General features: G+C 34.0%; 3 protein-coding genes across 4 annotated transcripts; 2 read left to right on the plus strand and 1 right to left on the minus strand.

The window, feature by feature from the left end:
* Window positions 1-2,862: 2,862 nt before the first annotated feature.
* On the minus strand, window positions 2,863-4,632 carry LOC125830935 (60S ribosomal protein L44). Its single transcript, XM_049510124.1, has 4 exons — window positions 4,503-4,632; window positions 3,417-3,596; window positions 3,182-3,256; window positions 2,863-3,093 (listed from the first exon to the last, which is right to left on the minus strand). Exons 1-4 carry the CDS (start codon window positions 4,503-4,505, stop codon window positions 3,034-3,036), a joined length of 318 nt encoding a protein of 105 aa, XP_049366081.1. The 5' UTR covers window positions 4,506-4,632; the 3' UTR covers window positions 2,863-3,033.
* A 4,360-nt stretch (window positions 4,633-8,992) lies between these two features.
* On the plus strand, window positions 8,993-14,317 carry LOC125830923 (BOI-related E3 ubiquitin-protein ligase 1-like). 2 transcript variants are annotated; one of them, XM_049510112.1, is made up of 4 exons: window positions 8,993-9,175; window positions 9,492-9,604; window positions 12,841-13,202; window positions 13,644-14,317. In XM_049510112.1, exons 2-4 carry the CDS (start codon window positions 9,496-9,498, stop codon window positions 14,169-14,171), a joined length of 999 nt encoding a protein of 332 aa, XP_049366069.1. In that variant the 5' UTR covers window positions 8,993-9,175; window positions 9,492-9,495; the 3' UTR covers window positions 14,172-14,317. The 2 variants fall into 2 exon arrangements, with proteins under 2 accessions (XP_049366069.1, XP_049366070.1); XM_049510113.1 differs by lacking the exon at window positions 8,993-9,175 and adding an exon at window positions 9,273-9,384.
* A 975-nt stretch (window positions 14,318-15,292) lies between these two features.
* On the plus strand, window positions 15,293-19,292 carry LOC125830913 (phosphoenolpyruvate/phosphate translocator 1, chloroplastic). Its single transcript, XM_049510102.1, has 9 exons — window positions 15,293-15,796; window positions 16,286-16,408; window positions 16,495-16,647; window positions 16,882-16,967; window positions 17,103-17,187; window positions 17,470-17,589; window positions 17,724-17,792; window positions 18,605-18,734; window positions 18,917-19,292. Exons 1-9 carry the CDS (start codon window positions 15,416-15,418, stop codon window positions 18,991-18,993), a joined length of 1,224 nt encoding a protein of 407 aa, XP_049366059.1. The 5' UTR covers window positions 15,293-15,415; the 3' UTR covers window positions 18,994-19,292.
* The last annotated feature ends 322 nt before the right edge of the window (window positions 19,293-19,614 follow it).

Consider the following 19,614-nt stretch of genomic DNA (forward strand, 5'->3'; position numbering starts at 1 on the left):
GCAAGAGGTCTAAGGTTACGTGCAGTACATATCGTCGGGAGGGACATAACAAGAAGACATGTTCAAATTACCTTGCTGAAAAAAAAAGACATATTTATTTTCTTTTGTTTTGGTTGTTTTAATGTGACAAACTCATGTTTTGATTTATTTTGTCTTTTAAGTTAATGAATTATAATTTTAGAACATTTATTATGTGTACTAGTTAATCATTTGTATATTAAGTGTTTTTCAAATGTATAGTAAAAAAACTAGATAATGATGGTATGCAATTGATATCAACTGAAAATTCAAATCTTAGTATGAAATTGGTATACATTTGGTATCCAACTGATGTCCTAGCGATAAAATTTAAAAAAAAAACTTGTAATTGAGATTTCAACTGAAATAGTCAACCTAAAACTAGTTAATGTTGCATCTAATTTGTATACATTTGTATCGAATTGATATCCCATTGGAAAAATTGAAAAAAAAGGATGTAATTGAGATTTCAACCGAATTAGACAACTTAAAACTAGTTAATTTTATACCCAATTGGTATACATTTGGTATCTAATTGATATCCAATTGGAAAAATTGAATAAAACATGTAATTGAGATTTCAACTAAATTAATCAACCTAAAACTAGTTAATTTGTACCCAATTGGTGTACACTTGGTATCGAACTGATATCTCATTGGAAAAATTGAAAAAAAACATGTAATTGAGATCTCAAATGAATTTGCCAGCCTACCAACAATATTCATGTTTCATTCCGATACCAACTTCATTTTATAAGTAGTTATAAATTAATTATTTGACATAATTTATACAAAAATGAAATCAATTTCATATCAACATTCATACACTATATATAAAATTTAGTTCAGACCAATATTATTCATGTTTCATTCCATATTCATGTACATAAATTTTAATAAAGCAGTATACTATATTTGAAAAAAAAAATCACACCAATATTATTCAAACATCATACCAGATTTCATGTGCACTGTGGCATTTAACAAACGACACTAAAATCAACTAATTGGGTTATTGATATCAAACCAATTTCATACCAATATCAAATAACACTTCATACCAGTTGAATACCAACATTCCATCACATTTCATACAATATTCATATATCATATATTAATGTCATATTCATACAAATATTATTCAAATTTCGTACAGTTTTCACATCAATATAAGTTTCGTAACAACAATAATCATAATACAATATTTTTAACACAAAAAATACTAAATTGAATTCAAAAATAAATTAAATTAAATACTTATCCTAACCATTTTTTTGCCTTTTTTTGAAATTTGGATTTTTGAGTCCTCCTTCCTTGTTGTTCTTCTTGATGATTGGTTTTGAAGACTGACCAATTTCAACATTTGTTGCTTTTTTGTTTTTTTCTTTTTAATCTCACTTATAAAATCTGAATCCGAATTCGAAACAGAATGAGTCGCTTCTACAATTTTCACCTTCCTCTTTTTTCCCTTTTGATTTGCATGACTAACTATTTTCTTTGCTTGACTAATCTTCGACTGAGAAGAAGCATCTTTTACCGAAATTTCATTATTTGTTGGCATTGCAGCACTTATCTCTAGTTCAAGAGCAGAAACCTTGGCCAACGCCTCTTCTCTGTCTGCTACCGACAACAAAAGAGTTGATAAAGAGAACAAAAGAATAGAAAGAAAAAATCAGAATTCATATCTGACATTCTTTCCTGCACATATAATTTTTAAAACATGTGCTAATTTTAAAACAAATACAGCTCCACTTCTAGTGGGGCACAATTAAGACAAGAAAACATTGTAATTATAAAAATAATAACTAATTAATTAAATCAAATAAATTAAATTATAGATTAAAACTAATCTGTTAATACTTGTAATTAAACTGTTATAAGTAGTAATATAAAAAAAGTACATCTAAAGGCAGTAATATTAAGCCTTAAATAGATATGTGGGGTGAATTTTCCAAAAAAAAAAAAGATAAGCTTACAATCACATTCTCTTTAAAAAGAGGCCTTGCTAGCTTCTTTGGTTTTGTAAATGGAACTTCTTACATATATACAAGTTATTTCATAATATCGATACATAATATCATCGGAGAATTTTTGCGTAAAAACTATTATCTAAGTAAATTAGAGACCTTATCAGAACACCAAAAACAAGTAGAAAAAGAAATTGGTAAAACGCTTCTGATATTATTTTTTTTACATTCTTTGTACTCTCGTTGACTTTGCTTTGTGAGAATGAGAAATCTTTAAAAAAAAAAAAAAACATGGGGCGAATAGTGAACTGATGTTTATACACAAACAATGTTCAAAAGTAGTCTGAATATTTCACTCAGCAGGAAACGTTACACTTCTGCGTAGGATTTGATGTCTTTGATAGACTACACAGCATCTTAATGGGTTTTTCAACTGAAAAAACAAACTAGATACACACGGAGACAACAATTAACTATCTCTTTGAATAACAGAAAGGAGCAATATCTATATAGTACGTTCATAGAGCCAAGAGAAAACCAAACTGAGAGATGCAAGAGAGTAGAAACCTTCAATAACAGAAGTTAGCAATATGGCCAACAAAGACCAAAGATCGTTAAACTCTAACTATGATTTCACCACAATAATTAGTAGCATTCAACTTTGCAGTATCACTTTGTCTAATGCACATGATTTACACATGATATATCCCAACGTCTATCAGGTTGAGTGAATCCAACACTAGAATGCATTTTGACTTATCGGTAGGATTTCAACCGAACTACCATGCATTCAAAGTGTGCAATCCTTAAAGAGGCATTGCTATTTTATATAAACTAAAACATTTGAACTGCATCCCAATGAACATTAAACATACTCTACCAAAAAACTAGAATATAGATAGGATCTCCATATAACTATTCATAACACAAAATCATCTATTGGAAAGACAATGTAACACAAAAGAACCAACATCCAAAATAACTAAAATTCAACAGTGCAACATAGGAGAAGGCAAAAAAGAAAGTTCTGGGTGACTTCAGAGGCAATCTAGAAAAGTGAGGTTCCCTTTCCTTTCTTGTCCCCACCAATTTCAAAATGCTTGCACCTCTGCATGAAAAGAGAAAATGATTCAACTTACAGAACATGCAAAATAAGCACTACTACATATAGCAGAGATCAAATTCCATTAACAAACCTTGATTGGGTGCTGTGAAACATGTTTGCAGCCTTGGCACTGCAACCTCAACACAATCTTCTTTGTGGTTTTAGCCTGGTTGTATCAGCAAAAATGAAGAGGTCAGTTATTAATTAACCAGTAGACCAAATACAGTGCTAAATCTGTGAAAAGTTTTTCATACTTGCTACAATTTGTTTGTATATCAATGTTATTTTGTAAAAGAGAATGCTCATATCTAGTCTGAATATGTTACCTTTTTGTGGAAGACAGGCTTGGTCTGACCACCATAACCTGATTGTTTCCTGTCATAACGACGCTTTCCCTGAGCAGCCAAGCTATCTTTCCCCTTCTTGTATTGTGTGACCTTATGCAAGGTGTGCTTTTTGCACTCCTTGGACTTGCAGTAGGTCTTCTTTGTCTTAGGAACATTCACCTGCAAGAGCCACATTGAACGGTTAATATATTAAGCCACATGGGACATATGAAGGCATTATTACATGCCGAAAGCAGGTAGAAAGTGGTCATTCAAATCAACAACATTGGAGAAAATAACAACATACCTAAGAAATATATAGTAAATGATGATAATGTTTGTGTCCTAAAGTTCCTCAACAAACAGAATAAACCATTATCACACAGTCTATTGGCTACCCTTCAGTCCCCAATTCTGGTGCTCAGTTCATTTCAGTAGAAAGTCCTCCCTTCAAGAATTACAGGAGCTAGAACATCAATCAAAGTCAAGTAGAACTTGATGCTTAATGATTTCATTACTATTTGTTATGTCTGTTTTGTGTTTTTATGTTGTTTTTAACATTGCTTTGTTATAAAAGCTCTCTAATTCTCTACCCCACGAGGTGGGGGGTAAGGTCTGGGGTACACGCTACACTCCCCTCCCCAGACCATACTTAGGGGATTTACACTGGGCATGTAGCTCTTGAGCTAGGCCTATAATTAATCCTACATGGCTACAGCAAAGAGATATGGACTTGCTGCTATTCAATTATTAAACTATAATATGCTCAATGGGTACAATTCTACCAAGGAATCGGGAATAACTACCGAAAACCGCAACTACAAAAACTATGTATCAGCAAACAAGAGGAGCAAATTAAAAGCTCGATAGATTTATGTACTGGATAACTTCACGGTTCATCATTTCATCTAGTTTCTGAACCAAGTTAAAACACATTAATATGACAATAGAACGTTTCATTACAGCGAGATTTCTGAACTTCAATGGGAAAACATCAATTTAAGTGATGAACAATATTGAATGGGTACTTTACTATCACACAGTAAATCAATAAGAAATCAAAGAGGCAGAAATAAGAAGTAATACCATTTTCGCAGGCCGAGAGGTTAGACAGAAATAGCAGAGAGCACAATCGCCGTTCAGCTGGTGCCGATCGAAAGCCCTAAGATACGAGAAGATGGTAACATTTTATACTCCGACTTAGGGTTATGAACGACTTGTCGGGGCGGGTGGGCTTTGCTTGTGGGCCGAATCTATTGGGCTATAGTTAAGAACACTTTATTGGGCTTAATATTGTATGGACTAATTAGCAGGCCTTCTTACATGTGAGTTGTTGAATCTCCTTGATAGTTAGGACCCGCTCTCCTTGTAGGTTGGGAAAGGGCCGGGTGAATTACCTTTGGAGCTAAGTCGAAGATCTCGGTGGTCCTAAATAGAAAAAGAAAAGGGTAGCTATTTTTGCGGATAGAAGGTGACAGATAAATTGTATTCAGAAATTATTTTAGGTTATTTGTTCAAATTATAACTATAGTATTTTAGAATTTTCTAAAAACCGTTTATTTATATGTCTGATGCCGCCACTATTGAGTGTTGATGTTCCATTGTTTAGAACATACAAGTATAGGTTAGTTGTTACAACACGTATCGGCTACAGTAAATAATTTTATTTTTAGACTCAAGTTGAGCATAATCGAGTTCTTTCTTTTAAAAAAAAAGGGAGTAAAGTCGTGTACTGCATATTTCAATATTTGGAAAAGAAATTTTCCATTTGAAATCACATGTACTCTTATCAAGAGTCTGAATGGCAACGTGAGGAGCCTTGTGTTTGTTTTGTGTACAAATTTTGCCACTTGAATTCATGGGAAGAAAAAAAAAATCATGCGAAGAAAAGGGCAATTTTAAAATAATTAATAATTGAATCTCGAGTTTAATTCAACCTTATAAATTAGTTTATGAGGGAAATATTTTTCAAATTTTTTAAAACCTAGCACAATTTAAATCATATTCGAATAAATTTGGATTAGGTAGAAATTTTTTGAAGTTTGATTTGGGAATTGATCAATTTGAATATTTCAGATTTTTTTTATTTTTGGTAAGGGAGGTTTTTTGGAGTTGCCTAAAGGCTAGAGGGTATAAGTGGTGTACACACCAGGGCAATGAAGAACATATGATAAAATCAAGACTAAAGTAAGAACAGTGGGAAGAGACATAAATCACTTTTAGCTTTGATAGGTTGCATGTATTTATCTGCCTTGATAAAGGATACATTGACGAGACATGTTCAATGTGATGTGTTATGGTGTATGTATTTGGTTGACGAGACTAGCGACCGTCGTTAAAGCTAAGCTAGAGTTTTGAAGACAAACTTCTAGAGGTTTCACGTTGGTTAGAACCAAAATAAAATATTTGAAGTGTAAGTTTATTTTGACGTAACACATAAAGTTGATGAGTAGTTAAAATTTAATACATTACAAATGTCAGACAAGAGAGACAAAGTTTCAAGTATCTTGGATCTATTATAAGAAAATAGTAAGATCGATGAAGACATCACACATCATATTGATGTAGAGGAATGAAATGGAAGCTAGTATATGAAGTCTTCGTGTTATAAACAAATTGTCATAAGAATTCAAAGACAAATTCTACACAGTGATGATTAGATCAACTTTATTATAGGCGAAAGTATTGACCAATTAAAACTCTTACAATTAGATCAATATGTAAGTAATAGAAATAAAAATATTATGATGAACTTTTAGACATATTATGAAAAAAAAAGATTAAAAATGATAATTTTATGCGACTAAAGTTTCGTTGATCAACACTGAAGAACAGTGATTTTCTATGTATTTAATAGTGTGTGTTCTTCTAGTCTTATGGAGATCCTTCTATATAGGCGTAAGCTAGGGTTTTATGGTTATTTTGGTTCAAGTAATTTTAGAGGACTCTGGTGTGAAGAACATGAGTTGGACTCGTAGTATCAACTTAATTTACGAGCCCAAATCTACTTTAAACTTTATTTAAGTCATATAATTTTAACTAAAAATATTAATGCGATTTTATTAACCAATAATTTGACTTGATCAATATATTATGAATTTATTAATAAGATGATTGTAAAGTATCAAATTCGATATCCAATTCAAAATCAAAAACTTGTAAGATAAAATCTAATATCCCATCTCCAAATCAAATATCTAAAAGAATTCAAAAATATGATTCGAATTTCAAATTGGTCCAAAACTATGCCCACCCACTACAACATTAATAATACTTTGTCCAAAGAATGGATCCATCATGCTTAGGGACTCCCCCGCAGAAGAACCTTACAAAAGGGTCCCACCACAAAGTGGAGTGGTCTCAACCGGCTGCTTTGAAGGGTTAATACTAATAATGTTAACATGCGTCTCTACTCGCTACTTATATTTTTTTGTTTTTCAATCGATGTTCGATATTTGAGTAAATTTGGATTTATGTCAAAAAATCTCATATTGAGGATAAAGCACTTTCTAATAAATCGATTTCGTATTCAAGAGGGCTCGAACCCAAACCTCTTAGTTAAAAATAAAGGAATACTTACCACTCTGTTACAATCCTATACTTACTGACACATCTTCCATTGGCACCACCTCACCCGGAGATCCTTATCATCTCTCCCACATGTTCTATCATTCTCATTTTTCCAAAATTTCCTCGTGGATTCTTCACGTCTCTTCCATCTCCTTTTTTCCCTTTTCACTATTCTCTCCCCCATTCCAACTTTTTCTTTTACCCCCTCAATATTCGGTATCATTTCTAATTCGAGCGAAGATATTTTTTACTAAGGATATTTTTATAGCAAAAAGCTTAAATATGAGACATCTGGTTAAGATATTGCTATGATTTATGAGTATCATTTCACGTCAAGTTTTATATAAAAATGAAACTTTTAAAATTTATAATCTATCTATGCTAGTAGATATGTTAATCACTTAAATAAGTTATATGAATAATGTAAATTAAATTATTTTTAAATTTATGATGTATCTGTTTAGAACAAATACAATAAAGAGAGAATCATTTTAAAACGAAAGGGTAAGGAATACTAATAAAAAAGTATTGCTTGAGAGCTTGGATTCCACTTGTAAATGTCATATTTTGAGTGGATGGTTGTTGGACTAGGACCGACCACCACCTGCAGACAAGAACCCCTTTGGAAGTAACTATGGCATCATTTATTCATTTACTATAATGCCCTTTTCTTACCCCTTTAACCACTCACCCAAAAATTTATAGATTTTACTAGTTTGTCTCTTAATACTTAAAATACTATTTTTTCTGTCTTAGTTTATGTGACATATTTTAAATATAAATAAATTTATTTTTTATTATAAATTTTCATATATCTTTTAAATATTTTGAATTGTCAACTATTGTGACTTATAATATTTTTTACATATTTTACAAATATATAAATTTAATTTCAAGAAAATTAAAAATTTTACGCACAAATTTCTAATCATACTTAAATTGATTGACTCTCAAAAAATGAAATATGTCGCATAAATTGAGACGGAAGGTATAACATTTTCTTCTTACATGTTAGATAGTGAAGCTAATTTCATCCACAATCTAACATGTTTGGGCTTATATGTCTCTCTTAGTATCAATTTTATCCTTTTGAGAGATAAGCATTGAAAATATTTTTGAACATGACGCAAATTGTTAATTTCATCCCCAAATTATTGTTGTCATAAAACACTCATCTACTTGACTGAATTTAAATACATCTCAATTTTGCAATATAAATGAAAGATACTCCTAAGTTCTTGTCAATTTTAGTGTTATTTTTAACACTTCTCTCGACTTTTTTTTTAAGAGCCTCATTCTTCTACAAGAGTTTGAGAACGCTTGCTATGTCATGTGACAAATCGGGATGTATTAAATTAAGTTAGTCAAATAAAGTGGTGTTCTTAAAACTGTCAATAGTTCGAGGACGAAACTAATAATTTGCATCAAGTTCAAACGTCTTTTCAATACTTCTCTTTTTTTTTTGTAATGATTTTCTTTTGCATTTTACTATTATATATTTTTTCTAAGTTTCGATCATTGTATTATTTTGTTATTATCACTTTTCGTTGTAGTTGCTATAATTTTTTTTTTAATGTTATTTTCCCTTTTCATATTCAAATTGAAGATCTTCTGAAAATAACTTTTCTACGAGTTAGTAGTAAGATCTGCATACACTCTGCAACCTATTTTTCAGATTCAACTCGTAAAATTTGAATGAATATATTAATATTATTGTTATTGATCTAATAAACTCTTCATTTTAAAGTGAATTGCATATGTACTAATTCAAATTTGACCATAAAACTTCCAATTTATGTAAAGGTTCATGCGGAAAAAAATGCAGCTTTAATGGGGGGAGGGGTAAAAAGGTAAATTAAATGGATGAGAAGGTAACGGAAATAGAGTAAATAAATTAGTGGTGGGAAAAGGAAAAGAAAGCTGCCAAAGACAGAGTATATGAAAGAGAAAGACAAGGGAAAAGGAAAGAAAGGAAGATTTCTTCAACGAGTGAGTCTTGTGATTGTATCACCAATACCAATACCAATACCCAATACCAACGCCAAAACCAACAAATGGAATCGTTTTTCTTAACCGAAGCCTTTCCCCACAACTATTACACCTCCACCACCATCACTTCTCCCCATCTACTATTATGCTCCCATTCTTCTCTCTCTTCTTTCTTCCTCTTTTTTATATCTAATTTCGAGGTACCTATTTCCTTTTTTTCTTGTTTTCTTATCAACATTTGGTACTTGGGGTTTTCTTGTTTCTTGAGTTTTCTTTTGTTTTTATCAACATTTGGGACTTGGGGTTTTCTTGTTTCTTATGTTTGAAGGTGTTTCTTAAGTTTTTATCAACATTTAGGACTTGGGGTTTTCTTGTTTTTGGTGTTTGACGGATCGATCCATCTATAGGGGTATTTTCTTGATTCATTCTTGGGGTTGAGTTATAGATTTTGGAGGTTTTTATTGAGATGTTGTTGAATACTGAGGTTGTTGGATTAATCTTGTGCTATAATTTCAGGAATATGTTTGGAGAAGGTAGTAGTGGCAACGGTCTATTTCCGGCTTCATTAGAGGGGAATCGTTTCCAGTATAATGTGACTGCATTGCCTCAGCTGCAACTGTTTGGGGATGGTAAGTTTCCCATATGTACACCTGACTCCAATTAGGATTTCTGTTTTTGCAATATGATACTCACTAATTTGGTTCATGAATTTGCTCTGTTTGTCACGAATGTGGATGATTGATTGTTAATAGAACCTCTATTATTTTTTTTTGGGGTTTCCTTTTGTCTTTGGATTTCCACATTCAGCATTCTCATGCCTAACTTTTTAGCTTGAGCTGTGAAGTCTGACTAGGGTGTTGAATCGGTTTTAGAAGATTGTTATGAACTGACCTATATTTGTGTTACAAAGACTTCTGGTAATCTAACTGCGGTGGGTTGTATTTCCCCCGTGCTTAATTAATTAGAGTTGATCCAGGGCATATGTGGAGAGCGCCTTTTCTTTGTGGTTGTTCAGTACCTCGATGCCTAAAGCATGCGGTGAGGCACTAGGACTGGTTGAGTTACTAGGTGTCTAATCCATAAATCTTAGGTGAAATTAGAACAAACAAATTGCAGCTTAGCTCATGCTAATGATGATCTGCAATGCCACCATCTCTTCACATCTTTAGTCTATCCTGTTAAAATATAAAGTGGGGCTGAATAAGGAGACAAGACAATCACTTCAAGCAGTGGAAAGAACAAAAGATGTGTTCTAAGTCCTTGGGCTGTTGAACAGAATCCAATCACACCGGAATGAAAAAGAAGCCAGCATGTAAAGAATATACATTTGGCAAGTATATGTTGATGAAGGTTTTGAGCTTATGCTGATTTTATAGAATCACTCCTTGCATTGTTCAATTCAACAAAATAGGCAAAAGACTTGTTTTAATGTTAAACCTGAAGCATACAAGGGACATAAAATGATAGTTGCCTGGTATTTTTGTTCAGATCACTTGAAGGGACTGACTCGTTGTCGTTTCTTTCTTCAGCATTATATTTTAGAACAATTTGATTTTCTTTGTTTTTAAACATGTATAGGTACATTACATATAACCTTTTGCTAGATTCTTGGGAAAGATAAGATAACTTTGTGCTTAAACAGGTGTAGCCTTTCTAATCTGCACATGTTCTTCTGACTTAAAAAATTTATCTGCTGCAGAAAAGGATCCCAAATATTAAGAGGTAAGTTTTATGTATGTTTTGGATTTCTTTGTCTGGAGTGAACAATAGGCTATCCAAGTTGGTATAGAAAATATATTAGGAATCGAAGCTGCTTGTACTCCAAGGTTCTAACTTATTAATTCGAGTCCTTGTAGGATGAGGAAAAATTAATTCGAGTCCTTGTAGGATGAGGAAAAATTAATTCGAGTCCTTGTAGGATTAAGAAAAATTAATTAAGCCGCCTATAAATAGAACAAGTCTGTTTATGAGTCCCGAGAATATACAAAGTTTCTCCCATCTACAAATTAGGATTCTTCTATGGATATTGAAGTTGATCATTATGGTGCTTTGGATTTACCCTCCGGTGAGGAAGGGGCAAAGCTTTCTGAAATCGACATATCGAAAGCCTATCGAAAGAGAGCATTAGAATTGCATCCAGATAAGAAACCCGATGATCCAATTAATGCTCACTTCAACTTTCAAAAGCTCAAGGCTTCCTACGACATTCTCAAGGATGAGAAAAAGAGGAGGTTATTTGATGACGTACTCCGTATGAAGCGTGAGATGCAACAACAACAACAAGATTCGAAGTGTAGTAAGATGAGGTCAGAGCATATTTTTGTACCTGATATTAATTTGGCTCGACTAGAAGAGGAGGAACAAATTGCTATAAAACTTCTAGGTGAAATTGCTAGAATTCATGAAATATTGCTTTCAAAGAAAGAGTCATCAGACATGTGTGTTGACAAGGAAAAGGTGCTTAAGGTATCTTGGGGTAAAAGCGGTGAAGATTATACTTGCCAAAAATTGAAAGAGTTATTTAGTAATTTTGGTGAAGTTGAACATGTAATCATGAGTTCTAACAATAAACGTTACGCTCTTGTTGAAATGTTATCTAAGGACGATGCAGCTAAAGCCGTCTCCTCTAGTGTCTTGCACAATCTATTAATTGTGCCTCTTCAGCCTCCAATGCCGCCATTTTCTAAAGATGCCGAGGGCTCAAACAATACTAATTTGTAGTGTTGAATTTAATCTAAAATATGATTTGTAATTGTTTCTCTGTATGGTGATACGCTAGCTTATAATTAGATATTTTGTTTATTTGACATTACATGAAGTTTATATTTGTAGTGCTCATTTCAATCTTGTAGAGGTTTTTGATACACTGGTTGCAATGTAGATTATAACTCACCAAATGATTCGAATGGTTGCTTAGGATTCGGAGATACAAGCACTAGGTTGTCGTGTTTTTCACGCGATTACCAGCCCTTGTCTTTGCCAAATTTAAGTCCTTGTAGCTCGTTAAATGTTTTCTCATGCTTAAGTCTGCTTATTTTTTCTGTTGCTGTTATAAGGGGTTTCCAAGATGAATGCTAGCCGCACATTCATATTCTTTTCTTATTTCTTCCATTTAAAGTGTAATGACTTTGGTTGATATGATACTTGATTTTGTGACAATCTCATTGATGTCTTACTAATAGACTTACCTAAAAACTGTATGAAACTTAAGTCACCTCTGGCTAAGGGGGCAATGAACAGATTACTGTTAATGTTTGTGACGATTTCAATGCTCATTTTATTTGTTTATCTGATTATTGTATATGAGACTTGTTCTAAACTAAGAGTCAGTTGATTAGTACTTAGCTAAAACTGTTTCTTGGATGTCATCTGATTGTATATGAGACTTGTTCTATACTCAACATCAGTTAATTAGTACTTAACTAAAACTATTACTTCATTATTTATTCCTACGTCTCTCCATGAGTAGCTCTGTTTTCTTGGCTGGTGAATATTATAAAATGCGACTTTTGTGTTCTGAAAATATGGTCATCACTTTGTTAAAAGGTAGAGTTCTTTGTTTTTAAAATCTAACGGAGGCATGGTAGTTTAGACTCTGGTGCTTTAATCTTGCATATTATATATTATACTTACCCCACCCACCCACACACACTCACACATACAATCATGTTTAATCACAGAGTTTTAATGCTTTCTTTCTATGTTATTATTTGCTTATTATGGTGCTAATTTGTCCTTTGTTTGGTGCTACTTGCATAATTTTCTTCAGTGACTTGCTGTAAAATATTTAGCCACTCTGACCGGTGTTAACAATTCCTGGTTGCATTTTACGTGATCTCATGTACAGTTTTTTTTTCTTGTTCAGTTACCGTTGGATGTAGTGGCTACCCGATAAGCCACACTGTCAATGATCACCCATCTGCTGCACTTCGCCCTACCAAAAGAGCCCGGGATGTTGAACCCAACTATAGCCAGCAAAAGCTTCAGATATCCTTGAATAACAACTTTGGTCAGAATGAAGTGGATCAAGCCGGAAGTATTTTGAATCCAATTACTGTATCAACTGGACTTAGACTTTCTTATGAGGAAAAAGAACGCAATTCATCAGTCACTTCTGCTCCTGAAAACATGAAAGCAGCCCTCCCTGCTCGTCTACCAATAGACAGTGGTTTTAAATATGAGATTGACAGGCAAAGAGAAGAATTTGATCACTACATGAAAGTGCAGGTAATGTATTCATTAACTTAGTCTGAAGTTTGGCATATCAACCTTTAGATTGATCTGGATTAACCCATACAATGTGTCTTAAAAAGAACTTATGGTTTTCTCCTATCCATTTTTGATATCTGTACACCTACTGGGAAAGGGGTTGACATGCTTTTAGTCATTATTATGCATCCTTTGATATGCTGGGATTGACTTGTAAATGTTGTTTATTACATGAGTAAGAGCATAAGTAGGGGCATTTCTATCTTTTCAGTATCACAAAGGTCTGTGTCTCCAACTTATATCTGTGAATCGGTCAAATGTTGGTAGTTCAGGGCATTAAAGAGTATAAGAAATGACTTGGATGTGGATACTGATACTGACATAGATTTCCTGCATTGAATTACTGTTATATTGAAATTTTAGTCCTTGGGCACTTCTGATTCATCGTTGGTAACTCAGGAAGATAATATGATGAAGGGCATGAGGGAGTTGGTTCATCGACAGACAGTATCTTTACTGAATTCCTTGCAAAAAGAAGTTAGCAGGAAGTTATATGAGAAAGATGTTGAAATAGACAATATGAACCGCAAGAACAGGGAGCTTGGGGAGAGAATTAGGCAGATTACTGTAGAAGCTCAGTCATGGCATTACAGAGCAAAGTACAACGAGTCTGTTGTTAATGCCCTGAAAAGCAATATTCAGCAGGCCATGGCCCATGGTTCCATGCAAGCTAAGGAAGGCTGCGGAGATAGTGAAGTAAATGATGCTGCCTCAAGTACAAACTACCATCTGGCAAGTGGTTCACATGACCAAGTACCCAATATACATCAACTAAAATGCTGCAGAGCTTGCAAGAGTAAAGAAGCCAATGTCTTGTTAGTTCCATGCAGGCACTTGTGTCTTTGTAAAGAATGTGAAGTGTTTATTGATAGTTGCCCAGTATGCCAGGTAATGAAGACTGCAAGTGTTCAAGTTTACATGTCATGAAAGACGTATATACGAACACTTGCACTCATCATAATCTTTTGTGTTTTGAAGAAGAATGTTTAAATTATGTAATGTTACAAAATCATGAATTGTGGATGCCTTAACTATATGAAAATACAGATCAGTTAAAACAAGGATGGTCTTTTAACTGGCTTGCACATTGTTTGCTTTTTTTTATGCTCTTCTTTTTTAGTCTTTGCATGTGCATTGAGGACCACTTCACTATGACAAATGGTTAGCTCTGGATACCTGCAAGTTGCAAGTAGTGACAAAAATGGCATAGATGCTTATGGTATTTGAATAAAGGAGCCATTTTTTTCCTTCTTTAAATATAAGTATTTGAATATATATCATGAATCTGTCTAGATGCATGCTTTCAAAGTAATCGAGTGATGCATACTTTAATGACTACTAATTTGTTTTTATCTTAACGAAGAGAAGGGGGAAAAAAAGAGAGGAAGAAAACCTAACTTGAGGAGAAGTGCGTTTTTGCTTGTATAGTGCGATGGGTCAAATTATTGACTAATTGGTGGCCTTGTTTGTGTTAGGAACGATCTTTGTAGTCATTGCGGGGCGATTTATATATATATATTATAGAGATATGAATTTTGGACGTGATGATGCAAATAAAATACAACAAAAATGTTCCTTGTCTCACTTTTTAGGACTTGATGTATTATTCAATTATGCCTTTTACATTAAATAATTAAGTTTAATATACCATCCCAAAAAAACTAAGTTTAATACTACTCATTTTCAAATGTGAGAACCAAGTATTTCAAAAGTTAAAATATTCATAAAATTTAAGACCTGAAGTTTGATCTATATAATATTTTTTTAAAATAAAAAAAATAACCTTCCAACATAAGTATAATCGTATTGTCTGTTCACTACTAATTTATTTTTATATATTTTTTATTCAATCACAATCTTTCCAGGTTGGTAAGAAAATAATTTACCAATCAGATCCAACAAATTTGTCCTCCCTCAACTACCTATATTCACCAACCCCAACCCACAATTTAAAATACCATTGAAAAAGCACCCCCAAAGTTACCAAAAATACCTAGAATATCCCTCCCCTTACTTTTCTGTTTACAATCTGTCTTCACGTCTCACGCCTCACGCCTCGACGGAGTCCCCAACGTCTCCTCTCCCCCAACACACTTTATATTCATTTCCCTCATCCTCCTTCTACTCTTCTTACTCTCTCTGCAGCAAATTCTTCGATCTGATTCGCCAAAATGCAGAGCACAGCAATCTCGTTTTCTCCGTCAATTTCACTCCCTAAGAAGCCTCACAGGCCGTCTGGTTCCGCTTCGCTTTGTAGATTCAATCCTTTATCTCAGCCGCTTCGTTTTGGATCCCTAAATGGTTCAACAGCGAGGAAAATCAATCCGATTAGTTGCTCTTCTTCGTCCAAGTTGAATCGTAATGGATGGATTTCAGTTCCGGCTCCGGTTCCAGAGCGTGAATCGGATGGAGTGGAGGTTCGAGCCACGTCTGTACCGGAGAGCGCTGGAGAGGCACCCAAATCTAAGCCTATGACGGAAACTTTGGTGCTCGGATCTCTTTTCGGGCTTTGGTATCTATTTAACATCTACTTCAACATTTACAACAAACAGGTATACTTTCTGTTTCTCATCCTGCTTGTATTGATGAATAAGTATAGCTGATCTATTTGTTGCTTATACCACTTGTTCGTACGTCTTGTGATTTTGCTTCCTTGTAGTTGAGAGTGCTTTTATTGTATGTGTAAATGCATGCATGTATTGCTATTTGTGAGGATTTCCAAGGCATGAATCGTTTTAAAATTTTAGAATATCCATTTAACTTTTTCCTTGTTTTGGAATTATCTATTCCCAGTGCATTTAAGTTTGCAAATTGAGCCGTTTTCTAATAGATTGCAAATAAATTGAAGTGATTTTGAATCTCTTCACTGTCATATGTAAGATGTCCTTGGAAATGTGATTTGCTTAGAGAATGAAACTGTAGATTACTCAGTACATGTTTCTTGAATGTGAACATGGCTGCTAAATAGAAAGTTAAATTTTGCCTTTCGGCTTGTCAAGTTGCGTCATTGTCTCATTGATTAAGGTTGCTGTATTCTATAGGTGCTGAAAGCATTCCCTTACCCAGTTACAGTGACTCTCGCGCAATTTGCTGTTGGCTCCGTCCTTGTAATTCTTATGTGGACTCTCAATCTATACAAAAGGCCTAAAATCAGTGGTGCACAGGTAACTTCATTGAGACAAATTAACTACGGTTAGGGGTTAGACCTGATTATGTGGATGTGTTCTGATTTTAAATTTTCAATTGGCAGCTTGTTGCAATTTTGCCATTGGCAGCGGTGCATACCTTGGGCAACCTTTTCACCAACATGAGTCTTGGAAAAGTTTCTGTGTCATTCACTCACACTATCAAAGCTATGGAGCCATTCTTCTCTGTTGTCCTCTCTGCTATGTTCTTAGGCGAGGTGTGCTTTAGATGAATGTCCTTTACATTTCTATATAAATATCTTGTATTCATTTGTGACAGCAGGGTGAAGCAACTATTTTTCAATTTCTTCTTCCATATATTTTCATCTTAATTCAGATTATATTTATGCCTCCACTACTTTAAAAAGAAAAAAAAGTTCACTTCAATTTAGTTGTTTGTCTACTGTCTGTGTTAATATAGTTAATGACATTGGATTATCTTGTTCACGCAGTTCCCTACCTTATGGGTTTTATCTTCTCTTCTACCAATTGTTGGTGGAGTGGGACTGGCATCAATGACTGAGGCATCTTTTAATTGGTGAGGGACTCAAATGTTCTGTGCTTATATAATACCATATGATTTTGTCGCTAGTTTAGTATATAAGTGGGAGATACTTTAGATCAAGTTTTATTCCAAAATTTTATATTCAAATCATGTGTTGTTGATTGCTAGGGCTGGATTTTGGAGTGCAATGGCCTCTAATTTAACCAATCAATCACGTAATGTCCTCAGCAAGAAGTTTATGGTTCGGAAAGAGGTAATTTTGGTCTGTTTCATGCTATTAGATGAGGGTATGAAGAAAATATGTACCCAAAGTTGAAGGTTTCTTTGGTTGATGTTTCAAGCTTATATGAAATGTTAGTTGTAAGAGAAAACTATGTGGGTTCTTTTCGAGAATTCTTTTCCATTTTTCATCAAGTAACTATCTTGTTTCTGGATTAACCTTATTGCATTTACTAGACAAAACCCAAGTTTCTTGCTAGTCTTCTTTGGTTTCTGAAATGCTGTGAAGTTTACATTTCCAATTTTTTCTCTTCAGGAGTCATTGGATAACATTACTCTCTTTTCAATAATCACTATCATGTCCTTTTTCTTGCTGGCCCCATACGCCTTTTTCACGGAAGGTGTCAAGTTCACTCCTGCGTACCTGGAAGCTGCAGTAAGTGATATATAAAGTGGATTTTTTTATTGTTTCTACCCCTTTGCTTACTCTGTGTCTTTTTTCATTGTTCCGTTGGACAGAAATTGCAGAAACTATTTTTAAAATTTTTCATTATTTTCCTTTGGTGCTAGGGATTGAATGTGAACCAGCTTTACACAAGGTCTCTCATTGCTGCTCTCTGCTTCCATGCTTATCAGCAGGTATAAGAATTCTGCATTCGGTTTCTCATTGATTCCTTGGAGTCCTATAACATGATTCAATTCAAATTCTAGCATACCTTAGTGAGAACACACAAAATTTATGTTGCTACAGTGATACAGGGTTATGCGAGATCTAATTAATGCATTTTTGGTCCACTTCATCGTTAGATAAGACCTTGACATAATTTGTGTAATACTGTACTTTGATTTTGTGCTGTTATGTTGCTTGCAATTTGTGGTTGCATGGTGTTACGTTGTTCTAGTAATGGATAGAACCTTCCTTTCCCTGCCATCTGTTTTGGACAGTATCAAGCATACTGGAAGTGCATATTCCTATCAACTGTAGACCGATTTGAAACACATGGCTCTTCCTTTCTATCTCCTTAAGCATAGTTGTTTCCTGCCTGCCTTGTTTGAATATAGGTCCATGCGATTTTTTTCCACTTCACACTGAAGCAGTCCGTTTGAAAAAATTGAAGATTTATATGAGGGAGAAAAGCTTCAAATTGCATGCTTTTAAATGTCAGAAAGACTCGGAAAATTTGAAAACACACAGGTGGATATTTCATCTGTTGGCGAATTTCGGCTATGATCAATGGCCATTTTAATGCAGAATTGGTTAAAAGTTTCTGTTACAGTTATATACTCATGGCTGTGTGAACTGCAAATCAGCAGCTTGGCTTGCTTGAGTAGAATTCCTTTTTTTTAAAATGTAATTCACAAACCAATGTGACAAAATTTGATGAATTACTGAAAATTTGTGACAACTGCTGGTTATGTTATTTCTTGCTGACACTGTATTTTTGGTGCAGGTTTCTTACATGATATTGCAGAGGGTATCGCCTGTTACTCATTCTGTGGGTAACTGTGTGAAGCGAGTGGTGGTTATTGTGACCTCCGTTCTCTTCTTCCGCACACCTGTATCTCCTATTAATGGTTTGGGTATGACACCTTACACTTTATACTTGTCAACCTATTGCTGATTGAGAAACCCCCTTTCCCCTTTTCACTCCTTCCTGTTAACAGCTCGAGTGATAATGTTTTGTTGAATATAAAAAGGTAGTAATTACCTTTTTTATATTTTTTTCACAATAGAGAAATCAATTTCTTCCTTTTTGATGTAGGAACTGGAATTGCCCTTGCTGGAGTTTTCCTATATTCAAGGGTGAAGCGCATTAAGTCTAAGGCAAAAACAGAATGAAATCTCAATCAATTTTGATGGTAGATTATGATCATTAGACGGATGACCAAAACTTGGTTGTATTGTAGGCAGGATCTTCTTTTAGTCTGTTGTGTCATGTTGGACGAATTATTCTTTTCTTAGGCAGTTTAAGTGTAATTGCTGCCAATTTGACGATTTTACTAGGCTGCGGGCACTGAAACATCAGAGTTTGAGAGAGTCTGTAATATTTGATAACAATACCGTTGCATTCAAAATATTTATCTTCCCAAGGTGTTAATTAGAGAATCGGAAACTTAAAGTTCCGTTTTTTTTGTGTGCGTGCAATAATTCTCGTTATTTGTCGTGCTCCTGCTTTTTGAAGGTTATGTTATGCTCACAAAAAATAAGAAGCGGATGTGCAATATGGGCCAGGTATTGAATTCTATATAATCGAATCTGAATTCCTATTTTATGCTTTCAATACTAGTGTTGCAGTATGAGTAGCCCAAATTAACAAATTGAATTTTATGCAATATGGACCTGATATTGAATTTCTATATAGAGAACCGAATCTGGATTATATCTTTGTCCAATATTGTACATACACTAGATCAGTCCATCAAACAGGAATGTTAATCAATGGTTGAGTGCCATTGCTGA

This window comes from Solanum verrucosum, unplaced genomic scaffold (assembly GCF_900185275.1).
Source record: "Solanum verrucosum unplaced genomic scaffold, falcon-dt-bn FXZP01000049.1, whole genome shotgun sequence".
Classification (NCBI taxonomy): Eukaryota; Viridiplantae; Streptophyta; class Magnoliopsida; order Solanales; family Solanaceae; genus Solanum; species Solanum verrucosum.